We start from the raw sequence: 23,322 nt of genomic DNA, 5'->3' as shown, positions 1-23,322 counted from the left end.
TTATTGAAAATTCTGACAAAATTTTTACCGTCCAATAAATATCACTCACATTTCACACATAGATATTATTTTCATTAAATTTTTTCAATTTATCAATTTCATTTAAAATTTTAATTTTTATTCAATTAATTTTAACGAAGAACCTTAAAACTTAAACCCAGAGAATAAGTTCTCTAAATTGAATTTGCCAATTTGTAGTAACATCCCATTTCCATTTTCGGTGTCATCATGGGTCGTGGCCCTTTTGCCTTTTTCTTGGGCGTATCATATTTTAGGTTTTATTCAAAAACTAGTCTTCAGCACCCTTACATAGATGAATGCATATAGGTAAATTTAAACACATTTTCCCAAAAATAAAAAGACACATATAATATGGAGAGGGAATATAGTATATACTGTTCGCACTTTTAAACCTTACATGGAGAGTAAAAGAAAAAAAAAACTGAGTTTGGTGGCACTTGAATTTTCGAGTTTTAAAGCTTTTGACTAGATAAACATTAATAGCTAAGCAGGTTACACTTTTATTAGACTGTTATTTATAATTTTAATGAATTGGAGGTTTTTTTTTTTTTTATTCCATTTAATTTATAGGCTGGATCATATAAGAAGAAGTAATTTCCTTCTAGTCAACGACCTAACGGGTAAGCTACACTTCTTTGGTGGGAGGGCTTTCTTGGGGCCTCGAAATTTACCCTGCTATTGGCCCAAAAATGAATAAATAATTTTAAAATAAAATTAATGGAATCTTTACTGAGTCAATGTTTACTTGGAATCAAGTTGATACCTTATTGTATATGTGAGCAATAGGTAAAGATTAAGTCATACAAAACAATAATATATGGGTCGACAAAATTTGGAGGCTGGGCCAAGCAAGCGTGCATGATTGTGAATGTATAACAAGTTGGAAGGCGCAATAGTAGTTTGACAAGCGCCCCCACGCTTTGCTACCATGTCACCCAGCACTTGGAAACTCCCTTTTTGGTGCTACTGTTTTTTGGTGTTAAATATGAAAATTTCCATTCATTATAAGCAGCAAGAACCACCTGCTTCACTACACAAAACAGAGAAAGACTGCTTCCACAATTAATTAAGGCATCACTCTTGAAGTTGAAGGAGATGGTTTTTTGGGCACCATTTCCCTTTGATGCACCACTTCAACTTGCTACTACTTTTTATTGTTTTCACAACTTAATTTTAGCATTAAGGAATAAAAAGTTATATTATTTAATTAAAAATATAGTAAAAGAAAGCAAATCAGAAAGACTCATGATTTTTAATCAATCGCCCATTAGATTTAAGTTAAAAGTTTTACATTTTGCAATGAACAATTAAGATTGAAGATTCAATATTTTTTTCTTTTTCAAGCTTATTCAATTATATTGGAATGGTTTTTATTTTTTTGGTCAATGGCAATGAGAAGGGGTCTTTAATTTTTAAATTCTTGGTATTTTTTGGGTAATATTCATGCACTATATATCCGCCATGGAATTTGTTGCTTTATCTGGAAGCCAGATTGCCCTGCAACTGCAAATTTGTGGAACTGTTGAGCGTACGGAATTTTGATTGAAGAGGATATTTGCAGAGGAAACATCCTTTTCGAGAAGATTTTGAGTACCTTGAATCTATGGGAAAATATTATATGAACACTGGAGAGTACTTGATTCAGAGGTCATCAAAAGTTTCATGTGCAACACATTGTGCGCCTTCTAGCTAGCACCTTGAATACCATATCAAGTGTCAGAAAACACTAGAAAATTATGCAAGTGACGAAACAACTACTAGATATATGATGACATCTTCTCAACGTACCTGCATCGACATTAGCTTATGAAAGGTAGTACAGAATTTGCAAATAAAAAATATAGGGTTTTTTCTATTAGTGTTTTGTTGATTGAAAGCACAAAGAGAGACACTCTATACTTACTAGAGAAAGAAGATCCATGTAAGTTGGAAAAACCCTGTAACTGAAAAAGTGTTCGCATATTCATTCAGCAAAAATTAAAAAAAAAAAAAAGATTTCTTTGCCCCTAAAATTATAGAGAACAGCAGGGGGAAAAAAGACAAGGAAATATTATTATACGCCATTTTGGTTTATGGAAACAGAAAGAGACTGCTGCCATCGTGCTGTGTTTGGTTTGTCTCTATCTTTTGAAGGGTATATCTTTCTATCTATTTATCTATCTTTCTACATTGTTTCCTCATTGACTTGCTTTTTCTTTGATGTGAATTGAGTTGATGAGATGAGGGTGTGAAGAGATTTCCCTTTTGGATATTGCTTTTGCTTCTTTAAAGATTGGATGCAATCCAGAAAAGCAAGAAATGGATGCAATCCAGAAAAGCAAGAAATGGGTGACATTGTATGATCAATCATCATCATGCTACTTGATATGGTGACTTAAATCAATTGACTGCCACTACTCAACTTGAGCTTTCTCTGCCTCTATCGTTAGGAAGTCATCTCAAACTCAATTCTCAAGTTTTAATGCATTTAATGAGTTTTTTCTGTATATATCCTAAAATTTTTAAGTTTGAACTACAAAATGAAATAACTTCAAGTCTTTTTAAATTTTACAAGAAAGTATATAAAATCGTCACATAGTCATAAGATTATAATTAAAAAATTAATAAATTAACATACTTATTAAATGACTTAACATAAATTTATTTGTAAAGTCAAAAACTCTACCAACATTATATATCCGCAAGATAAAAAATCAAATTTTCAATATAATCGTTTCAAGTCAATAGCTTTCCTTATCTATAAAAAGAGTTACTAACCTAAGTTTTTTCGAGGGTTGAGATCATAACCACTCATGAATTATAGAAGGACCAGGGCATGCTAGACATAAAAGCAATGAAAAACAAGGTTTACTTAGTCATAAACTTAAGACAAGAAACATTCATTTCCTATTTAGGAGAAAAAAGAGAAAGTTGATACTTCGAAATGAAACAATTCCGCGTGATGAATCAAGTGGAAAAGACAACTTCATTTTGGACAAGTTGCCGCATATTTTTCTTTTTAGGGTATTATCAAAAGACTCATAATTCACTGTTACAGGTTTTGGAGTGGCAACCAACAATGCCAGGCTAAACATGAAGTATCAACTTTGCGGCTGCGTGTAACGTTGTCTGTCCTTAAAATAATAATATAATTTTATCAATTGCTTATTCATTGATTCGAATCTCGCATTTTCTTTAGTTCCATCCCCATATTTAGGCAGGCTATTGCACCAACTACCAAACATTAGTGCAACTATGAAGTGTAAGCGGTCACTTTGGCTGCCTTTTCGGCTTGTCTGATATGTCTATATGTAGGTTTTTGATAAGAATAATGTCATATCTACACTCTATTCCATATGCTCTGTGGTTGCGTTCTTGTTAAGAATTGTCCTGCTACATCCACAATTCATTGCCAGAACTAACTCAACACTCCAATTTGATGCTCTGCTCAATCAAGAAAAGAAAACTTTGCATTTTAAACTGTGAGAAGAAACCATCGTTGCTGTAAACTGTTGATGCAATGATTTAGTGCATTTGTTCAATGAGTGGAACCAGAATCTTTATCGAATCAGGGGAGTAGAGTGTAGAGACCCACGAGAAGTACTGGTGAGACAGTGAAGCGATAAAAAGCATGTTAAACCAAAACCAAAAGTTGGAGATAAAAAGTTTCTGCTATCAAAAAAAAGTTGCTTTGCAATATAATATGTAATCCCTTCCTTTATGATCTTGGGCACTTCCAGGATTTCTCTTTCATGATTCCCCTCAATAAACTAGGTGCTTTGTCGAAGCGCTCAAACCTGCTTCAGCAAACATCTCATTGGTCATCAAGGCAGTTTAATTCTGACACTTTATCTTTTGCCCCTAATCTTCATTACTCGTGTATTATTTTATTGCATCCCACTTATGATTGATACACTGGCATGTATTCAAAGATAAGATTCATAATCATTCTTATGGCCATGATTTTGCCTTATAATACTACTTTCTTTCCACTTAACAGCTGCTAAGGCAAGTTGCTATTCACCATGGACGGACCAAGTCTATATTCTTTTTTTTTTCTTCCTTAACCTTTTGTTCCACACTTTTATTTTAATGTGCTGTGGAGTTCCATTCCCCAAACGAAAACCAATTATAAAGTTAGTACAACTAAAGTACAATATATCACTACAAAGATTCCGAGGAGATGATCTTGTGTTTTGGGCTTTCAATGACTTTAAATAACCAAAAATAAAAAATATGTACATGGAGTATAATTTCATTAGGTATATGTATGCCTGAGGATGGAATTTTTTTTTTTTTTTTTTGCTTTCAAGGCCAAGCTTACCATTAAGATTTCAATGGACAAAACTGTTCTGCTCATATAGCAAAAGCAAAAGCAATTACATTGACAGAAAACATGTGGTTTATGGTTACCCGATAAACGTTTGAACCTCTGGCTGCACAGAAAGGATAGGGTGCCATGCAAATCAGTACCAGGAGAAGTCTTTCTTCCAGTTGACTTCATCACTGCTGAAGTAGAACCCATCCTCTTTCACCAGCCATGAACATTTCTTCAGAGGAGCACACCGCTGACTGTCTCTAGGAACCTTAAACGCATCGAAACTCCTCCTCTTGGCATCCCATTTCAGGGTACACAAGTAATGGGAATTGCCCCAGATATTGGTCTTGAGCCTCCATCCGAAATCGTCACCCTCCTGGAGGGCACGCCCTCCCATATCCCCGTCCTGCTGCGATATGCACCAGATGACTAGAGGCAGCGATGAGTTGTTGGAGAAGCCATTGATCACACGAACTTCATACTCCATGCCGAAAAAGTGTTCTGGTTGATACACAGACATGAAGATGATGCCTACAGCCACACAAAACATTATCAGAACTCTTGTGGCAATCTTCATGTTTGGCAGATAATGATGCAGCCTCTTCTTCCACCACAACCTAAATTCTAAAACAATAAGAGCAGTAGTAGGAATCCTCATAACTATATAGCAAGCTAATATAGGCACTTTTAGTCCTTCACCAAACTAATATGGCCTTTCTATGGCAAGTCATAAAGATATATATATAACGTATAAGTTATGCCAGCACAGAATCAGGTAATCTTGGATTTATCGCTTTTTACTACAACCCTGGCAGGGGAAAAAAAGGCAAAACACAACAAAAAATTGTCAACACAAAAAGCCAAGTGAGCAGTTGTCATATCAGAATATCACCGAGGAGGACCACACCATATTACATGACCTTTATTAATGTTCTAGATTTTCTTTTGGTACTGTCTCCGAAAGCTTTGCACAAAAGAAATTTCCTTTATTCTTTTTCCCTTCTATTCTTGTCCTTATGTCCATTCTGCATCTGGTCTATAACAGTACTATTTTCTCCACTTTCTGGAGCATAAGTAAGGGTCGCTTCCAAAAATCACAGAAGCCATTGTAATGATTCATAAAACGCGATGCATTTGCAAGAATGACAAAATCATAATTGAAAGACATTTATAGAAGTATATTATGCTAATTAAGTAACATTCTTCCATGATCACATGACAGCAAATTAAGGGTAATAACTGGGGCCCAAAAAGGTTGTATTAAATTATGGCAAGTGGTTCTCAGAATGGACATGCCAAATCAAGCTTACCACTCTTGCAATTTGCAATTCTTAATACAGATACATGTGCTTGTCGTGGGTGCATTCCAACTGGGATGTAAGAGAACTTAGAAGACAAACAACATTGAGAAATAATCCGCGTATCTTATGCTTGATCTTTTAATATTAACTCTTCTATGGAACTTTTAAGTTATCATCATTAGCATTGCCAACGACGCAGCAACATAAACTTTCTAGATATCTTTGCTCCACAAAAAAAAAAGAAAAAAGCAAAACATCAACTTTCTATCGTTTTCTATTGTTCCAACTTCCAACCTCAACTTGGTTTGTCCCTGTGAAACACAGTAAGATAATGTGCCAGTGAAGGGCTTAACTTTAAGATTAGGAATGAATTGTCGGATTAACCACCTTGTTAGTAATTGCCTTTCAGCGTAATAAACATTGGACCCGCAGTTGATTATGTGAGATTACCACGAAAAATGTTGAACTTAATCACACTGTTATGTATCGACTCCAACATTAAACACATTCAAGCCCACAGAGAAATACTGACCATTGAATCTGGACAGACTCTCAATCAGGGAGAGATAAAACAGGGGAACACAGGCGCCTGAAATCAGCCTCTCTGCTACATGTCTATGTTACCATATTTAAGGACAGAATTACAAGAGCGGATAATGCTATGCAGATGAAATCATAGACCAGAGATTGATGATTTAGACGCAAGTACAGTTCAGATCATGTTGTTCAACAGTTAATTTGGAGAGGGAAAATTACCACTCAACAATAAGTTCAATCAAGACTGTCCCACTAAGAACTTTGTTTCAAGGTTACACTGATGGCAAGTCCATTATGTTGAACATTAAAAAGAAAGAAAAAACAAACCAAAGGTTTTCAACTTTCAAGGTCTTGCTTCTAACCAATACAATGATACGAGAATCAGGTTTTCCCCCATAAGCTGGACTAAACGTATCTGTCCATTCCCATAAACTTTTCAAAAGGCAAAATTCATTCTCAAATCTTTTCTTTGCGGGGATAAACATCCTCAAACCCTTAATACTACCCACCACCAAAATACTTTATGAGTTAAGCTACCAACAATTATTGAATTTGAGAAACACAATACACAACTCAAGCACCAGCATGAAAATATAAATAAGTAAATGAAAATGAACTCCTGCAGAAGACTGCAAAACTCAGCATAAAGAAATGGAAATATTATATCATTTGACCACAAATTTACATTGGTACTAAAACAATTATGTTTAAAATTAGGTTAGAGAACAAACTCTGTACATACATGTCCTATAACATGTGAGAAATGGAACCATGTCCTGGCAAGATTAAAATTGCCAAAGCCAATGACAAGAATGAATGTAACACTTTTACCTGCTTAGAACTATTTGAGTCATATCCAATCCCTTCTATACTTCCTATACAATTTGAATTCAGCAACCCAAGCAACTTGTCAAGCACCTTGAGAAATTTCCATGCAGAGGGTTTCTATGATCACTTAACTCGTAAGACCCACCAAGCGAGCAATCACATTTTCAAGGCTAGAAAAGTGAGTCAAGAACTTGTCATGAAGTTCAGCAGACTCCACATGACTCGGTTGCCACTGGGTAAGACAGTCACTAATAACCTTCAAGCCATTTTGCAGCAATTCCACTCCCTTGTTAATTCCATCAGGAAGTTTCCTTCTCTTGTTTGATTGGTTTTCATCATCAATCTCCATGCTATCACATCCTGAAGCTTCTGCTTTGATATTTGAGATCTTGCGAACCTTTTCTTTTAGAACTAGACCTTCCTCAAGAAGTAGCCCCTGTTGCTCAGAGCTGGGTGTAACTGCAGGAAGAGCCATTTCTTTTTCAAGAAAAGCCTTAAACTCAGACATAAATCTTTCTTCATTCGCATCATTTCCTGACACTAGGTCATACGAAAGAGCTGCATCTTGTGGCACAAATTTCCATAGCTGATTGCAATTAGTACGAGCAGCAAAATATCCAAATGCTGCAATGCTAAGATGAATAATTGCCCAGTGTCGCTCTCTCAAAAGCATGTGATACAACTCCCAGACAGCAGAGCTTTTAGCACAATTATCACTTTCCGACATTCCCATGTTACTAAGTCCAGCCATGAAAAGTGCCAGTCCCGGTTTGCATTGATACAGCAGAGTATCTGAAGCTCCTGGCCCTGAAACAAACAGATTGTGAAGCTCCAAGATGACCTCCTCCATTTCATCAGATGCATACAGGTGACTCAAATTTGAGATAATCACTAATGTTTGACTCAAAAGCAAACAATAGACTTCCTTGTTTAATTTGTCCACAGAATTCCTACAACCACAAGCAATAGCAACTAGGAACTTCAAGGTCTTCATGTCAGTGTCAGATACAGTGACCTGGCTGCATGAAATAATAATTTCATTTAATATTGAGACTCTAAAATCAATTTCATATGTCAGAAATAGAATCAAAAAGTTCTTAGAAGAAAATTTTTGCACAGATCTTCGGCTACATTAGCATGCAAGCAAATTATGTCAACCTAGGGGATGATTTGTCTACAGTGAAATATGTTAGTTTTCATTTGATTTGCAGGAAAAGAATTAGGAACTTCTACAAAGACATTGCTACTTCTGTTTCCAATTGACTAAAACAGATACCGGTTCATTAATGAATAAACACATTGCAAGCACTTACAGTGACTGCAAGAAAGCAGATAGAGCAAAAACTGGAATCCCAAATTCAGAACTGGAGACAGTCAACGATTTGTCATCAAGACTATCGATGAAACCAAAATAATCAGTAATGATTTTGTCTTTAGTGATACTTCTCATGTTCTGTGATAGCAAGGTTAGTGGAAAGCCTTCCAAAAGCAAGACTGCATATAAAACTGGTGATAACTGCGATCTATCATCACCTGCCACAGAACTGTAAACACGATCCACCACTGATGGGGTGCTAAATGTGAGAAGCATGCAGACTGATCGGGCCATCTTTCTGAGACTGGAATCTGGAACAAAAACTGATTCAGGAGATGCTACTAATTTCATTAATGCACATAGTTCATCAATGATATCATTCACCAACTCTATTGCAGCATGCCGAACCAAAAAGCACCAAAGTTCCATTATGATTTCTGAGCAAAGAAAATGAGGGTGCAAGAAATTTTTAACCATGAAAGACCCCAACTCCTCCCAGGCTAAAGTTGAAGATACCACTACCACGAAGGTTTTTAAGGCATGCAAGAGAGCTGAATATGTGAGTTCCCAAGTTAATTCCACAGTTTTTCCAGAAACATACAAGACCGGAATCTGTGAAACAAGAATGAAAGAGTAAACCTCTTCATCAATTATTATGTTCATAAACCAACCAAGCTTTCTGGCAATCACAAGTTTTACATCTTCCTCAAGATCAAAGGAGTATCTCAGAAAACTGGAATAAAGTGCTATTCGACCAAGCAACAATACTCTTGACCTAGGCATAGCTTCACAACTCACTGAAAAGATCTCATCCATTGAAGTCGTCCTACATTTACTAACAGGATCTTCATTAACATCATTTGACCAGCAGTCGTCATAGAATAACCAGTCTAGAAGTTCATATTTGAGTTCCTGCTTCACATCAGCTGAATTAAGCAAAGAAATAAGCAAATCCAAGGATGTTTTCTCCAAAAGTTCAGCCATCACTTCACTGACATTTTTCATAAGTTTTTCATGGCTCAATGATAATTTAAAGGTTGAGAGTATCAAGACACAGAGTGTTAAGTCTCTATATACCATATATGCCTGGCATGGATATAAGGAAGATATTTTTACTGCATTGATCAGGTAAAACTTTATTGGAACAAATATCCTTCTAGCTTCAGTTACAGAAACAGTATCCTTCAGAGGAGAAGACCAAGCCTCAGCTGCACATTTCAGGGAATCATTGACAAGTGAAATTAAAGTCACAATGATATCTGCTACCTTCACATTTACTGTCAATTTGCCCTTGGCTAGCTGAAGTAAGGTAACCACACCTTTCCATGACACATTAAGAATGGTTACAAGACTTCCACCACCATTTGCAGCCAAAATGCCTAATTCAAATAGCTTTTCTATTGTAACTGTTGTTATGTTCATAATATGATTCGTAACACATGCCTGTTCACAGTTCATATCATGCTCATCATTTTCAGGTTCTGCAGCAGAAAACTCCCAATATATTACTTGTAAATACTCCTTGCAGAGTCTTATGACAGCATCAATGACCGCTTGGGCAGCCTTTAAAACCTCTGCACTGATTGAATCCATATTCTGTTTGAGAAAATGTCCAAACTTCATCAGCAGGTGATGCCAACTAGATTCTTCAGATTTATAACAGAAAGCACCGACAGGAAGCAAATTCAATTTCTTGATAAAAAAACACTTTCAGACATGAAATAGTTCAATGCTAGGTGTTATGACATTTTAATTGTATGAATTATGACTCACAAATTTAGACAAAAAACATATGATCCATATTGAGAGACAACAATATCGAAAGGAGAAACTACAATTGTTGAAGTTGCCATCCCAAAGTGAATAAAGGGTAACGACAAAGTGAGGAAGTGTTAATGCTTAACTAATTGACTAGTAAAGAGATCAAAGTTCAGGTTAAGTTGAAAATGTAAAAGACATCTTAAACAACAATTCCACCTCATCTTGAGCATGATTCACTAACTGTATGTTAGAACCTTTATTAAAGAAAAAAAATAGAAATCATAGATAAGATTGGACTATTCTTTGTAAAATTTATAAGCAAATTAGAAAAAGATGACATGCAGTTAAACAAGCCACTAGTTTTATTTCTATAAATCTCCCTACATTCACCAAGTGATCCACATCAACCACAGTTAGACTTCACTGATTGAGAACAGGAATGCTAAAGCATAAAGTTGAATCTCAAAGTTGACTCGTCTGATAATTGATTGTGATTCTTTTCAAAAAGCCTGACATTTTGCATTCCACAATTTTTTTACTCTAAACTGAAGGTTGTGCAATTGACACCCAGTTTGCCCTATATTCTGCAATGCTAATCTCCTGCAGTACTAACATTACACCAAAACAATATCACGTTGAAACTACCTTCCAAGAAGGGAAAAATTCACAATTATTGTTTCTTCACGATAATTTATCTCCATGAGAAATCCAAAAAAGAAAATATGGATAAAACAAAGGTTTAAGATGATATTGCATGAAGATTTTGACAAAGAAAATGCAAGAATTAGGTACCTTAATTTCAGATATTGCATCTTTTGCTAGATTCAACTGTTCTAGAATGAATTTTTCAACAACCACCATTGATGCTTCATCAACCAAAACAGAGTACCTTGTCGTAGTTGTAAAGCTAGCGGCAGAGAAGCTCAAAAAATCTAGCAGGAACTGCAAAATTAAGAATATCTCTAAGATAATATGAGGCATCATTGAAGCAAAGAGACTATCATACCCAGGACAGATGTCTATGGAGTTGTAGAATCTATGAAAATGAAAGCATTTCATATTAGAAGACCAACACAAGTTTTTCAACAGTCAACACCAAAGGAAAAGCTCTTAAATTTTTCCTCTGAAAGGAGATGATATTTGTTGTGGATAGAGAGAAATCTTTAGCTCTCAAGCAATGGAGAAATTGATCAAGAAATGTAAATGAAGTAGCTTAATATGATATGCATGCTCAATCAGGAGTAACCCTTACATACCTCAAAGTAGTGTTTAATGCATAAATATTATGTTCACACTCTACCTCGGGTTGACTGCCTTGTAGCAAGCAAACAAATAGAAGGGCTACCTTCACTGTGGTTTGACATTATTAGGCCATCAGATTCAGGCATGCAATGCACAGTTAATTGTACAATAGCTGCAGAACCTATGCTGAATTTCATGTTGGATACTAATAAATTACCAAGTCTGCCTTCAACATAAAATAATAACAATGTAGCATGATTGATTTGAATTTAGGAAGTTGGCAACAATCATAGAAATCCAGGACACCCCATGCAAGGAATCTTTTAAGACTAACCAAACTAAAAATTATAAGTTCTAGGTAGAAGATAGGGGATAAAAAAAAATAACAGCATTCATACTTGGCTATAGTTTGCAAAGATGTTACTTCATCATTTGATCTAGAACAAAAGAAAAAATGCAGTGACAACTAACAACTTTACTTCAGAAAAGAATGATGCTTCAAACTGTCAAGCACATCTACCTGGTAAAACAAGTCGTGATGTTCTTCTTCTGGAGATTCCTGAGTTGACATGACAGTCATTTTAAGATGCTTCCCACACCATGTGCTTGCCTAAAACACACATAAGTCAACATGCTTAAGAAGCTGCTACTGCTTCGCATTCAAGCAAGGACCAACAGAATTCTAACATATAAGGCCAATAGAAATAAACATACCTTTGTTCCAAGTAGAAGAAACTGTAATAAACACCCAGAAATATCTGAATCAAGATATTTTGCAGCCACATGTAAAATAGTCTTGTTTAACATGCACTGTGACACATCCAAGCAAGTATAATCTTCCCAAAATGCCCATTCTCTTGTCAAGGAAATTAAATTAACATGCCAAGCAAAGGGGACAGTCAAATCTTATTCAAGAACAACTCTACCTAAATCGTGTAAACTTAAAATCTTTCGCAGCATTCTTCATTTCTAGAAGCAAATATTAGGGGAAATTTTTGCATAATTAAAATAGAAAAACAAAATTATATACCAAAAATTTTGGAAAAAGGAAGAATATTTCATAAAAACAAAAAAGCAACAAAGAGTGGATACAATTAGGGATTCAACAAGACAATTCAGATCAGATTGCTCTGATAAATGTAAATCTGCCAATTTAGCAATCAGCTCAGCTCGACCTTCAACCACCTGCAATGTACATTATGAGAAAAAAAAATTCATCCAACATTTTCTCGACAACCAAACAGAACATTACTATTTCCGTGAGTGCAAGAGAGATGGAGAACGATCCGAAGGGTAGCAAGTGTTTTCTCTCACCTATTTAACCTTAGTTAATTTCATGAATTAGTAATCAAAAACTTTTTACTTAAAAAGAAAGGTAATGAAATGGATGGTAGATTTAGGGAAAAAGAAAAGGCTTACCTCTGAAATTTTTATGGCTTCTACAAGCTTCTGCAGCTCGCTGCTCGAGCTCGATTTCTCCATCTCTATCTCTCTTTCTGTCTTTTTTTTTTTTTTTTTAATTTCGTTGAGGACTGTTTGGATTTTCGATTTTTCCCTCTTCTATTTTTGCGTGTTTGCTTTTTCCAGTTTCCCGCCCTTGGAGGGGCAATTAGGAATTTAGATTTCACTCCTTCAAAATTTTTGCATTTGCATAATTGGCTCATAGTTTATGTATCTTTACAATTTTATCATTTGAAATAATTAAAAGATTAAAAATGTAAAGAAAGAAGGTGAGATTGCAATTGTTGTAAAGTTGTAATCTCTTTTTTGTATTATCAAACTACTAAAATTTAAGGAGAAAAATCCACCAATTTTTCTAGAAAAAATAATTTATTTCATATATTATTTTGGTTTTTATTAAATTAAAAGCAAGGAATTTCAATATTTAATTACTTAGTAAAAAATATTATACTATTTACTATATTTATACTTAAACTAATCCCGTATTGATCTATTGCTAAAACAGGACATGCTTGTGCATAGACAAGCTACAACAACTGCAGCAACACTTCACGAGTTACTACCAACACATAACACATTTAAACATAAACAGCTAAATTGCAGACACGAGTGCCACATGGACTTTTGATCACATAATAGGAATTAGGAAGAGCCTGGTTAATTGCTTTTCCCAACTTTCCTAGGCAAGCTGCTGTTATCACTACCACCACCACCACCACCACCACCACCACTTCCACTTCCAAAGCCAAAGCCACTGCCACTGCTACCACTCTCAGTACCGCTGCTACCTCCACCGCCTCCACCTCCTCCACCACCACTAGTCCCACCAGAGCCACTTCCTGATCCATACCCAGAGCCACCTGATGAACCACTCTCACCACCTTCTCCGCCACCGCCAGTACAACCACTACCTCCACCACCAGTGGAAGCTGAAGGAGAGGGGGACCCCACCTACAATGGTTGAAGACTTGCTGACTGGACGCAAAGAGCGAAGCATAGGGAAAGTAAGAAAAGGCGTGCAAGAAGCAAACGAGTCATCTCAAGACTACCCCACAGAAAAATTCGGAATGCAGTACTCATCAAGAACTGAGCTAGCTATTTATACAGGCGAGAAAGATGGGGAGCCATGATTTACGTAACACATGTATGTTTCCTTGTACAGCTGCTGCAGCTCAGCTGCATTACCAGTCCACAAATATCAGGCTTCAGGGTCGCCAGCCATAAGTTACACCGAACTGATACTTGCTTTTTTCTTGATAAAGAACGTTCCTAAGGAGAGCTTTAAGGTTTTGAATGTTGACCAAATTCAGAAAAGAATCTTCAGAGCCTTGCAAGATCTGATTGTCTTTCATCCTTTTTGTATCCCTTTATTTGCTCCTATACGTGTGCCCTGTCTAACACGAATGAAATAACAAAATCTAAATGATTCAAGATGGGTCCAAATCCTACCAGATTATGTTTTCTATGAGCCAGGATTAAAAAGTTTTAGCATCGGCATTGAGTTTCTCTTTAGTAGATTGTTGGGATCTCCTCTTCAATCTTCATCATCTTCAAAGGAGACAGGACAGGCATTGACAATAGAATAAAAGTAAATAGGAATCATGAAATAAGTTAATTGCCACTGAAACCCGAACGACCATAACTTTTAATTGGGTGTAGTTGCTGTAGTATTTTCACTTCAGGTTTATCAACTAAAGATCATTTAGGCCAATTAGTTAAAAACAGAAAAGAATCGTGTAGGTCAAATTACTGGGATATATTAGAAAGTTCAATTATTTTACGGTTATCCAAAAAGAGGGTCAAGATCCGTCAAAGATTTAAACTCTGTCCCTTCTTCACCTTATTCAATTACGGGAGTCAAATCCACCATTTTCAACTGTTTAAGTATCTTTCTGTGTTTTGGAATAAAAGAATTGCAGCTAATTCTAAATTAGTTATCTTATTGCAATTTTGATGTTTTCCTGGTTGTTGTATTAATATAAAAACTGTTTTATTAATTTTATTTCTATGACTCATTGGTTAGTGTATGATCCATTACTTAAAAATAGAATTCGAATTTCCCTTTCTTCAATTTAAAAAAAAAATCCCATCTCCATAGCCATACCCATATGGGAAATATTAATAACAAAATTTCCAAGGTGTTTTTCTCTTTTGAGATTAATCATTTTGACCATTTATTCACTGGAGACAGAACCACTCTGGCTTGTTTCATTCACCCCTATTGGCCTTGAAAACTGGACCCGCCCTTTCAAGTTGAAGTTGAAAACGAGGTAAAAATGTGGATTCATGACTTACCTTGGAACCATAACAAAGTCTTTATATTATGTTTTTCATAGATTACTGTACCTGTTTCAGATTCTTACAGCTATAAACGCAAACAGAGACCTCTGTTTTTTCACGAGATGTTACAGATATTTCTTTTCAGATTCACATGTCCATGCATGCATGCATTTTGATTCAAAAAACAATGATCCCAACGTCCTCCTTAGTTTATTTCTCTTCTATATAAACATATTTCATCTACAAGTCAGTTTACAAGCATTAATTCTATAGCAGCAAAAATGAAGCTATTCAATAGCATGGTTTTTGTCCTCTTCAACATTTTATTGCTTTCAAAAATTATTGGCTCAATGTCTGTCAATCCTAATAGTTTGAACGAGAAAAAAGATTGTTGTGAGCAGGGAGAGGGTAATGGTGGAGATATGGGTGGAGGTGGTGGGTCAAATTTTGGTACTGGCTCAAGAGGAGGTGCTGCGGGATCTGGAGGAAAGGATAATGATTATCGAGGCGAACCTGGTGATGGAGGTGATGACAATTGTGATGATGGTGGGGATAGTGGAGCAAGGAATGGTTTTAGGCGTGGTTCAAAAGGGGTAGGAAGCAGAGGTGGAGGAGGAGGCGGCGGTGGTGGTGGCGGCAGCGGAGGTGGATATGGTGGAGGTTTTGGCTATGGAGGTGGGAGGGACAATGGAGGAGGAGGTGGCGGCGGTGGTGGAGGAGGATTCGGTTGGGGAGGTGATCATGGGCGTTAATAGAACCAGTTTAGAGTGATGGGCAATGTAATTTAACTTGTCCTAAGTGCATTGTTGTTGAATATAAATGCAATTTTACAATAAAATTGTTGTTGATTTTGCTAGCCAATGTTTTAATAAGCTCAACAACCTCTTGTCATGATTTTCTTTAAAAATAGGATTTGACTTCTGAGTTTTGAGAGTTCAACAAAGATGATACATGTTTCAATATTTTAAATTAAAAAAATAAAGAGAGAAAAGAATAATAAGTACACAAAAGCTTTAGCAGGCATATCATTGATTAGACAACATGTTAAATAACGAACGCAGTTCTCTGTTCTGGATTTATTTCCGTCATGTTTTTCTGTGTCTCATTAAGGTTGAGTTACATAGTTGTCAGGCATCAAAACCAAGTTTAATAGTAGCAGTAATTTCGTGGCAGCCAAAGGCCGTACAGCTGGAACACATGCAAAGCGGCAGTTCAGTTTCGCCAGTCTGGTTTATCAACGGGCACGTCAGAAAACTTGCGATCACATGTCTGAAATTCTTGCAGGTCTGCAGGGGTTCGGTTTAGAACAGTAAGACTTGATCTGCTTTAAGTACTATAACTTACAATACAGGGCTTCAAGCAAAAATAGGTATAATTCTTATAAAATTTTTTAATTATTTAAAAAAATTATTTTTTTATATTTTTATTTTAAATTGAATAAATTTTTATAATTAATAATTAATTAATTATTATTATTTAAAATATTACTTATTATTTTATATTTATTTAAATATGATATATTAACATGTTATAATGAATGATAACATCTAATTTAAAAATGTTGATATGTTTATTTGATATTTAGATCCTTTTTGTATAAGCTGTTTTATAATTTTGGTATACAGGTCTGTTTCCTATCGTGCAAAATTTTAGCACAAGCAAGGCCATCTATTTTGCTTGATAGGTTTTTTTGATTTCCCTCTTGGATGGCTGATTTTTGTGCTCGGTCCTTCGAAGGTAATTGGAGGGTATACCGAGCTAAGAGGGGTATGCTTATCAATATTCTGTGCTTGGGTCCCGGTCCTAATACTATTCTGATTTAGGGAGATTTTCATTCCCATGATCAATGAATTTTCATTTTGCCTTTTAAAAAAAATGAAAGATGATGTAGTAAGTTAATATAATATAATGACTTAGTCATATGACATTTTTATATTACATGTCAAAGTCATGTGAGTATAAAATGATAAGTGATATTTTAGTTAATAAAAATTAGTAAACTATTAATTATAAAAACTTATTTAATTCAAAATAAAAATATAAAAACTTAATTGACTATACATAAAAGAATAAAATCTTATTTGAATTTTTTTAAATAATTTATAAACTTTTTCAAGTATTATGTTATAAAAATACATATATATTGCAGCTACAAAGCTTCAAATTACATTTTTAAAAAAAATAAAGGAAATGTTTCAAATTACTATAAATAGGATTCGTTTGGTAACTGAAAAATAAAAAAAATTCAATATAAAATATGTTATAGGAAAATTTAATGTTTTCTTTTGTTTTGACAAACTATGGAAAATATTTTCTATCATTTGGATTATCTTGTCGAAATATTTTCAACTATGACTGATAGTTTTATGCCATGTGGAACTCTAGTTGATTGACATGTGGGTTAGTTGAGTTTGGAAGCTTCTAGGCGTAGGTTTGGTCTTTTTGGACTTCTGCCCTAAATGTGTGGACTTGAGATCTCCAAAGCTTTTTTTTTTTCATTTTTGAATTCTTCTATTTCTTAATATGATCACCCTTTATTAGTTCTTCTATGCCACTTAGATTTAGGAATTTCTCTATCAATTTCGTGACCATATCTTCAGCCATAAAGTTTTAAACGATACTATAGCCCAACTTTTCTAACTTATGAATCAATATTTGTTAGGTTATAAACTTTGAGGTATGCGTTATCCATTGTTATTAACCCATAAGATTGAAATAGTGAAAGCTGGATGGATGCACGGCCTGTCAACTTGGTAGTAAATCCTGCTAACTACATCACACTCTCCCCTATTGCCGGTAGTACTTTGATCATCTGCTCTGTTTAGAACCCTAATACTTTCCTAGAGTAAATTAACTTACTTTGGATGAAAAATAGTGTATAGCAATTAAGTTGTTTGGATTCAGTTAACAGGTTTGGATCCAATTAATGGGTATTTATAGATACTAGTTAAGCATGCTCGTATCCAAATATTTTATTTAATAATTAATGCAACATAATCATTCATATGATACTTACTGTGCTAGTTTATAATTAAAGTAGGTTGTAATTTTTAAAAAAAATTCTATCTTATCTTTTTTTATCATAACACTATAAAAATATAAATATTTATCAATTGCGTAAAAAATTCAAAACTTTTATTTATGTGTATTCACTATAAAAATATTAATGTTTATCAATTATATAAGACATTCAAAACCTATATTTAAATGTATTCACTATAAAAATATTAATATTTATTAATTATATAATATATCCAAAACCTATAATTTTATGTATTTATCAAATGACAATAACTAAAATATTTTTTATTATAATTAGTAGCAAGATTTATTCAATTTATAAAAAAAATTTAATTGCATTGAATGATTTAATTAAAATATGTTTTTTAATTTTAATAGTATTGAATAATTTAAATATTAATATTTTAAATTAAAAACTTTTAAATTAAATATTAATATACTTTTATTTTTTTAATATTTTAAATTAAATATTAATATTTATTAAATCTATATTTTAAAATTTAATATAATAGTTTTTTTTGAAAAATGTTTTACGCCCTTAGAGGGATAAGACATTTTCTATGATTAATGGTTGTTTTTCTTATGGATCAGTAAAATGTTTTACATTTAAAATAATTTTTTTTATTTTATAAATAAGTATAAATCTTAAAAATATTTTTTAAAAAATATTTTACGTTAAAACAAATGAAGATATTGGTTGCTAAGAAAGGTTAAGAAAAAACTTAGAAATAGCAGAATCCAAGCAGAAAATGTACAGGCTGGAGGTCATCAGCAATTCCAAAATTGACGAGAATGAGAGAAATACAAGTACCTCAATGGATTGACGAAACAACATTAGAAACTAGGAAAAACAAACACAGCAACTGGTACGAGTAACAACCATTTATTTCCAAAGGCACATTAACATCTAACAACAAGACCATCCAAATGCCTAATTAAGGAACATAAAGCAATAAGAAACATTTGAGAAATTTAGACATCAGAAAAACATTCTACCAAGCTAGTTAAGTTACAGAACCCAATCACTACAACATTAATTAAGGATGTGGTAAAACGCTACTGCCAGTTGCACCACCAAGTCCACCTCCAGCAGCACCACCTGCACCACCTCCGAGACCTCCAACTCCACCAGCTCCACCGCCTAAACCTCCAGCCTCACCTAGACCGCCTAGGCCACCAATGCCATGGTAACCACCTATTCCAGCGGCACCACCAATTCCACCGAATTTCCCAATCCCACCAAGGCCACCAACCAAAGGCAGACCACCAACCACGCCAGCATAGCCGCCCAACCCAGCGAAGCCACCAACTCCACCGTAAATAAAATTCTTCTTGTCATCAATGCCCTTACCCTTTGGTGAGTCTGCCTTTGGTGCGTTGGCTTGCAATGTTTGCTCCTTTGAGCTGTCAGGCATCGTTGTTTGTTGGCTATTGAGGCCTACATCGCCAGGCACATTACGTGCCTGACTTGCATGCACAGCTACCATAAGAAGCACGAAAAATGCCCACAACTTACCCATCTCTCTCTTTCCTGGTCAACTGGCCTCCACCTCGAGTTAGCTAGCTTTGCATGGAATTTACCTTTATATAGAGAATTGAAAGGTAAGGGACAGTTGAGGGTAATAAAGGGGATGTAGTAAATGAAATTGAGACTTTGCTCTCACAATCTCGAGAAGGGAAATTTTTTGAATTAGGCATCAGAGAGTTAGGTGGATGAAAAGAAGAGAAAATTTAAGAAAGTCATGTGTTGTGTCATACGGGAGAGTTCCCAGATTCGTTTGCGTTATGACCAGAGTATAACTTACGTAAACACAAACTCTCTTTGCATGAAATTTTTGGTGAGCCATTGATCGGCACGGATAACAGAATCCGGAAAAATTATTGATAAAGTATATATTTCACCAATCATCAATTATATAATTAATCAAACCAACAATTCCTAAACATGCACCAGAAGACAGTGGAAATTCTATGGCAATTGTGGTAATCGGCAAAATGTCCAAAATATAACAGTCCTTGATTTTCTTTTTTCCCAGCAATTGGTTTGAATTGATCTCTCATCTTTAATTGTGAGAACTGTGCTGGCTCCATCCATTGATTATTCCATTTACTTTTGACTAGCTTTGCTGAGAGCTGGGCTAATCACCTCTTTTATTTTAACTAGTATATCAGTACTCCTGCTGCGAACTTGGGGCTTGACTGCTGATCGATGATCTGACTTGTTGCAGGGAGGGTTTTGGGTTATCGATGCTGTTTTAATTTTCCTTCAAAATGTTGACATCTTGAAACCATCTCATAGGCGAAGGCTTAAATGCTTAGACGTGCACACACAACAACATTTTTTGATGGCCAATGTTTTTTTTGGGCAGTACTCTTCTGAAAGCTAACTTAACCTGCTTTCCTTGCAGGTTGCTTTTCTGGAACTGTCGGCAGACTCCCAGGAAACTGATGATGCAAATACTTGGAGGTAATTTACCCCTTTTGTTGTTTGAAGAACTGGTTATTCAATGAAAATCTAAACTGATAAATTATAATCATTAACCTTTTAATTTTTCTAATTAATAATCTGAGTTAGTGCTAATTATTTTAATATCCAATATTATTGTAGGACACTATTGTCAAAGGATCTCTGCCTTGGATCATGGGAGTTTTTCTAGATGCTGAGTGATCTTTCTCCTTGAAGTGTTTGCTGATCTGTCAACCTAGGCTGGAAGGAGACGCCTTTTCCATGAATTCAAGCCTTCCGTTTCCTCCTGGATCGTGATGGGCTTGATGCGGTTCTGTTTTCGTTTTTCTGCAGCATCGCTCTCTTTGCACCCTCTCTTGAGTTCGGGTTTGTTCCTCTGGAGCATTGCGTTGAGACGGTTTCCTGATGTGATTCTGTGGTGGATAGCTCTTTATCATTTTGGGTTCTGCTCCCTTTCTGAAAAGGGCTTTTGTGAATTCTTGTGGATATGCCCAGCTTCCTTTTGGGCATTTGAGTTTGATTGTATTGGTAGAGAGTTACTTATTTTTGTTTTTTATCTAGTGTGAAAAAGAATTGCTTTCAACGCTGTGCCAGTAAAAATCTCTAACAATTGTTGAAGACTTTAGATGGCATAGAAGCTTAATGCTCCATAAAATCACTTAAAAAAAAAAAAAAAAAACAAGTGACTCCAAGAGTCTTACTACTAGTTTAAGGTTCTTGAAAAAAAAAATTACATTTTCTTTGGAGTTTAGGTGCTGTTTGATGAACTGAGAATAATTACATTACTAGAAGCAAGATCAATTTAATTAACATTCGAGCATTTAATTTATTGATTAATATATTATATCTCTTTTTAAAAGAAATAAAATTTGAATCTTTTTTTTCAAATGTAAAAAAAAAAATTAATTTAATTATCCAATTAATTAGCATTAGCAACATGATGGTAATGTTTTCTATTTACCCTCTAATTCACTCTAAATGCCAATTGATGAAGTCCAATGATAAAGAATATTAATATTTAATCATAAAATAACTAATCTGTTTACATAGTAATTGAGAGATTTTGCTTTGGATTTGTATTTAATACTTACGTCATTTGCTCGTGAACTACAATATTAATGTCATCATATTAATTTCTAAACATAAGAATTTGATCATATGCTTCATTATAAATTTTACCAATTAATCAAAACATTTACAACCCTTTAAAGACAATCGAAAGCAACACTATTATTTTGAGAAGATAAAAATATATAATTGCCTTCAAAAAATAAGCTGGACAATATTCCAATATTCCATATATGGAAAGATTATCGTATTTATTAATTTTCCAAATAAATAAACATTATACCCCAAAAAGAAACGTTTACAACAGGAAGTAATTAAAGATTTTCTAAGCTAAATGGCAATAAAGTACCCTGATATTAAATTCAAAGCAATAAACGTTCATTTTGTTGTTTTTACTTTTTCACTTTACAGATTGCTATAAATTCATCTACTTTAGGCTAAACCCTTTGCAACAATTTCATAGAAAAAAAAAGCATTCAATATTCAAGACTTAAAAGGAAAATGGGTCCTCGCCGCCTCTCATGCCTTGCCAGAGTTTTGATTATGCTAACAGCTATCATTCTCTTCTTTTCACTTATTGGTATGTAGGATTTAAAAAAAGGGAAAAAGTTTAATTCACTTCAGTTTCCATATCTCTAGTAATCTTTAAGATTTTCTTACAATTTTCTACTTACAAATTGATGACTATTGGTGTGGTTGTGGTTTGAAAAATGCAGCGGAGGCAGCGCCAATTTGCCAAGGAAAATGTGAAGATATTCCTGATTGTGATGGCTTCTGCCGTAGAATAGGCTTCAAAGGGGGCGCATGTCAGCCTCCGTTTTATCAATTTTGTTGTTGCAACCAGTGATATACATATATATTCCCCTTATGAATTATGATCAATAAAAATAATTGCATGGTTTATCCTGATGTTTCTGATCATCAGAAGTTCCGAGTAGACTGCATATTGCTTTGTCCAATGTCACTGCTCTCTTTCTCTTGAATTAATTTCCAAAGATAAAAACATTAAGGGCATGTTTGGTTGGAGAAATGGAATAGTCATTTTTCTTTTATTCTCATTTTTAGATAAAATTGCATTTGATTAAATAAAGTGGCTATTCTTCGGAATAACCATTTCAAGAGAAGCTTGAATAGCCGTTACTAAAATCTCTTGGTAATAGCTATTCCAAATTATTGAGAATAAGAAAAAAAATTGATTAGACAAATATATCCTTTTACAATTTAAAAAATTAACTTATAAAAAGATAATAAACCTATTTTTTTCTCTCTCTTCCTCACTCCTTCTCTCTTTAAAGCACAGAAGGTATAAAATGTTTTACTTCATTTTTTTAAAAAAACGAAATGAATATATTTAAATATTATTTAATATATTAATATTATTTAACTATAATAAATATTATGAAGAATATTATTTAATATTATTATTTGAATATAATAAATATAATAAGTAATATTATTTAGAATTATTTAAATTTAATGAAGAATATATTTTGTCTTTTAATATTAAATATTATTTTATTATAATAAAAGTTTTAATTATCTTCTGATATAAAATATTATTAAATTATAATAAAAATATATTTGTATTTTGGTAAAAATATTATTTAATTATAATAAAAGTTATTTTGATTTTATTACTTAGAATATTTTTATCTTTTAACAAAATAAATTCTTAAATTTTAATTAAGAGTATTTTTTTCTCATCATAAGATTTTTGTTTTTT

The 23,322-nt window shown here is 34.0% G+C and overlaps 3 protein-coding genes across 3 annotated transcripts; all 3 read right to left on the bottom strand.

Annotated features, from left to right (window-relative positions):
* Positions 1-4,340: 4,340 nt before the first annotated feature.
* LOC18602804 (S-protein homolog 6-like) lies at positions 4,341-5,010 on the bottom strand. The gene has a single exon (XM_007034416.3). The coding sequence runs from the start codon at positions 4,974-4,976 to the stop codon at positions 4,467-4,469; it is 510 nt and encodes a 169-aa protein (XP_007034478.1). The 5' UTR covers positions 4,977-5,010; the 3' UTR covers positions 4,341-4,466.
* A 1,784-nt stretch (positions 5,011-6,794) lies between these two features.
* LOC18602803 (holliday junction resolvase) lies at positions 6,795-12,815 on the bottom strand. The gene is made up of 7 exons (XM_088805787.1): positions 12,722-12,815; positions 12,358-12,487; positions 12,017-12,207; positions 11,823-11,912; positions 10,853-11,002; positions 8,298-9,895; positions 6,795-8,003 (listed from the first exon to the last, which is right to left on the bottom strand). The coding sequence occupies exons 1-7, from the start codon at positions 12,782-12,784 to the stop codon at positions 7,112-7,114; spliced, it is 3,114 nt and encodes a 1,037-aa protein (XP_088661913.1). The 5' UTR covers positions 12,785-12,815; the 3' UTR covers positions 6,795-7,111.
* Positions 12,816-18,928: 6,113 nt separating this feature from the next.
* On the bottom strand, positions 18,929-19,616 carry LOC18602800 (glycine-rich protein). Its single transcript, XM_007034410.3, has one exon. It carries the CDS (start codon positions 19,582-19,584, stop codon positions 19,102-19,104), a length of 483 nt encoding a protein of 160 aa, XP_007034472.3. The 5' UTR covers positions 19,585-19,616; the 3' UTR covers positions 18,929-19,101.
* Positions 19,617-23,322: the final 3,706 nt, after the last annotated feature.

The sequence above is a fragment of the Theobroma cacao genome, chromosome 4, assembly GCF_053813885.1.
Source record: "Theobroma cacao isolate CCN51 chromosome 4, ASM5381388v1, whole genome shotgun sequence".
In the NCBI taxonomy this organism is placed as follows: domain Eukaryota; kingdom Viridiplantae; phylum Streptophyta; class Magnoliopsida; order Malvales; family Malvaceae; genus Theobroma; species Theobroma cacao.
The sequence above is the reverse complement of the archived record's forward strand: the minus strand, read 5'-3'. Positions and strand labels throughout refer to the sequence as shown.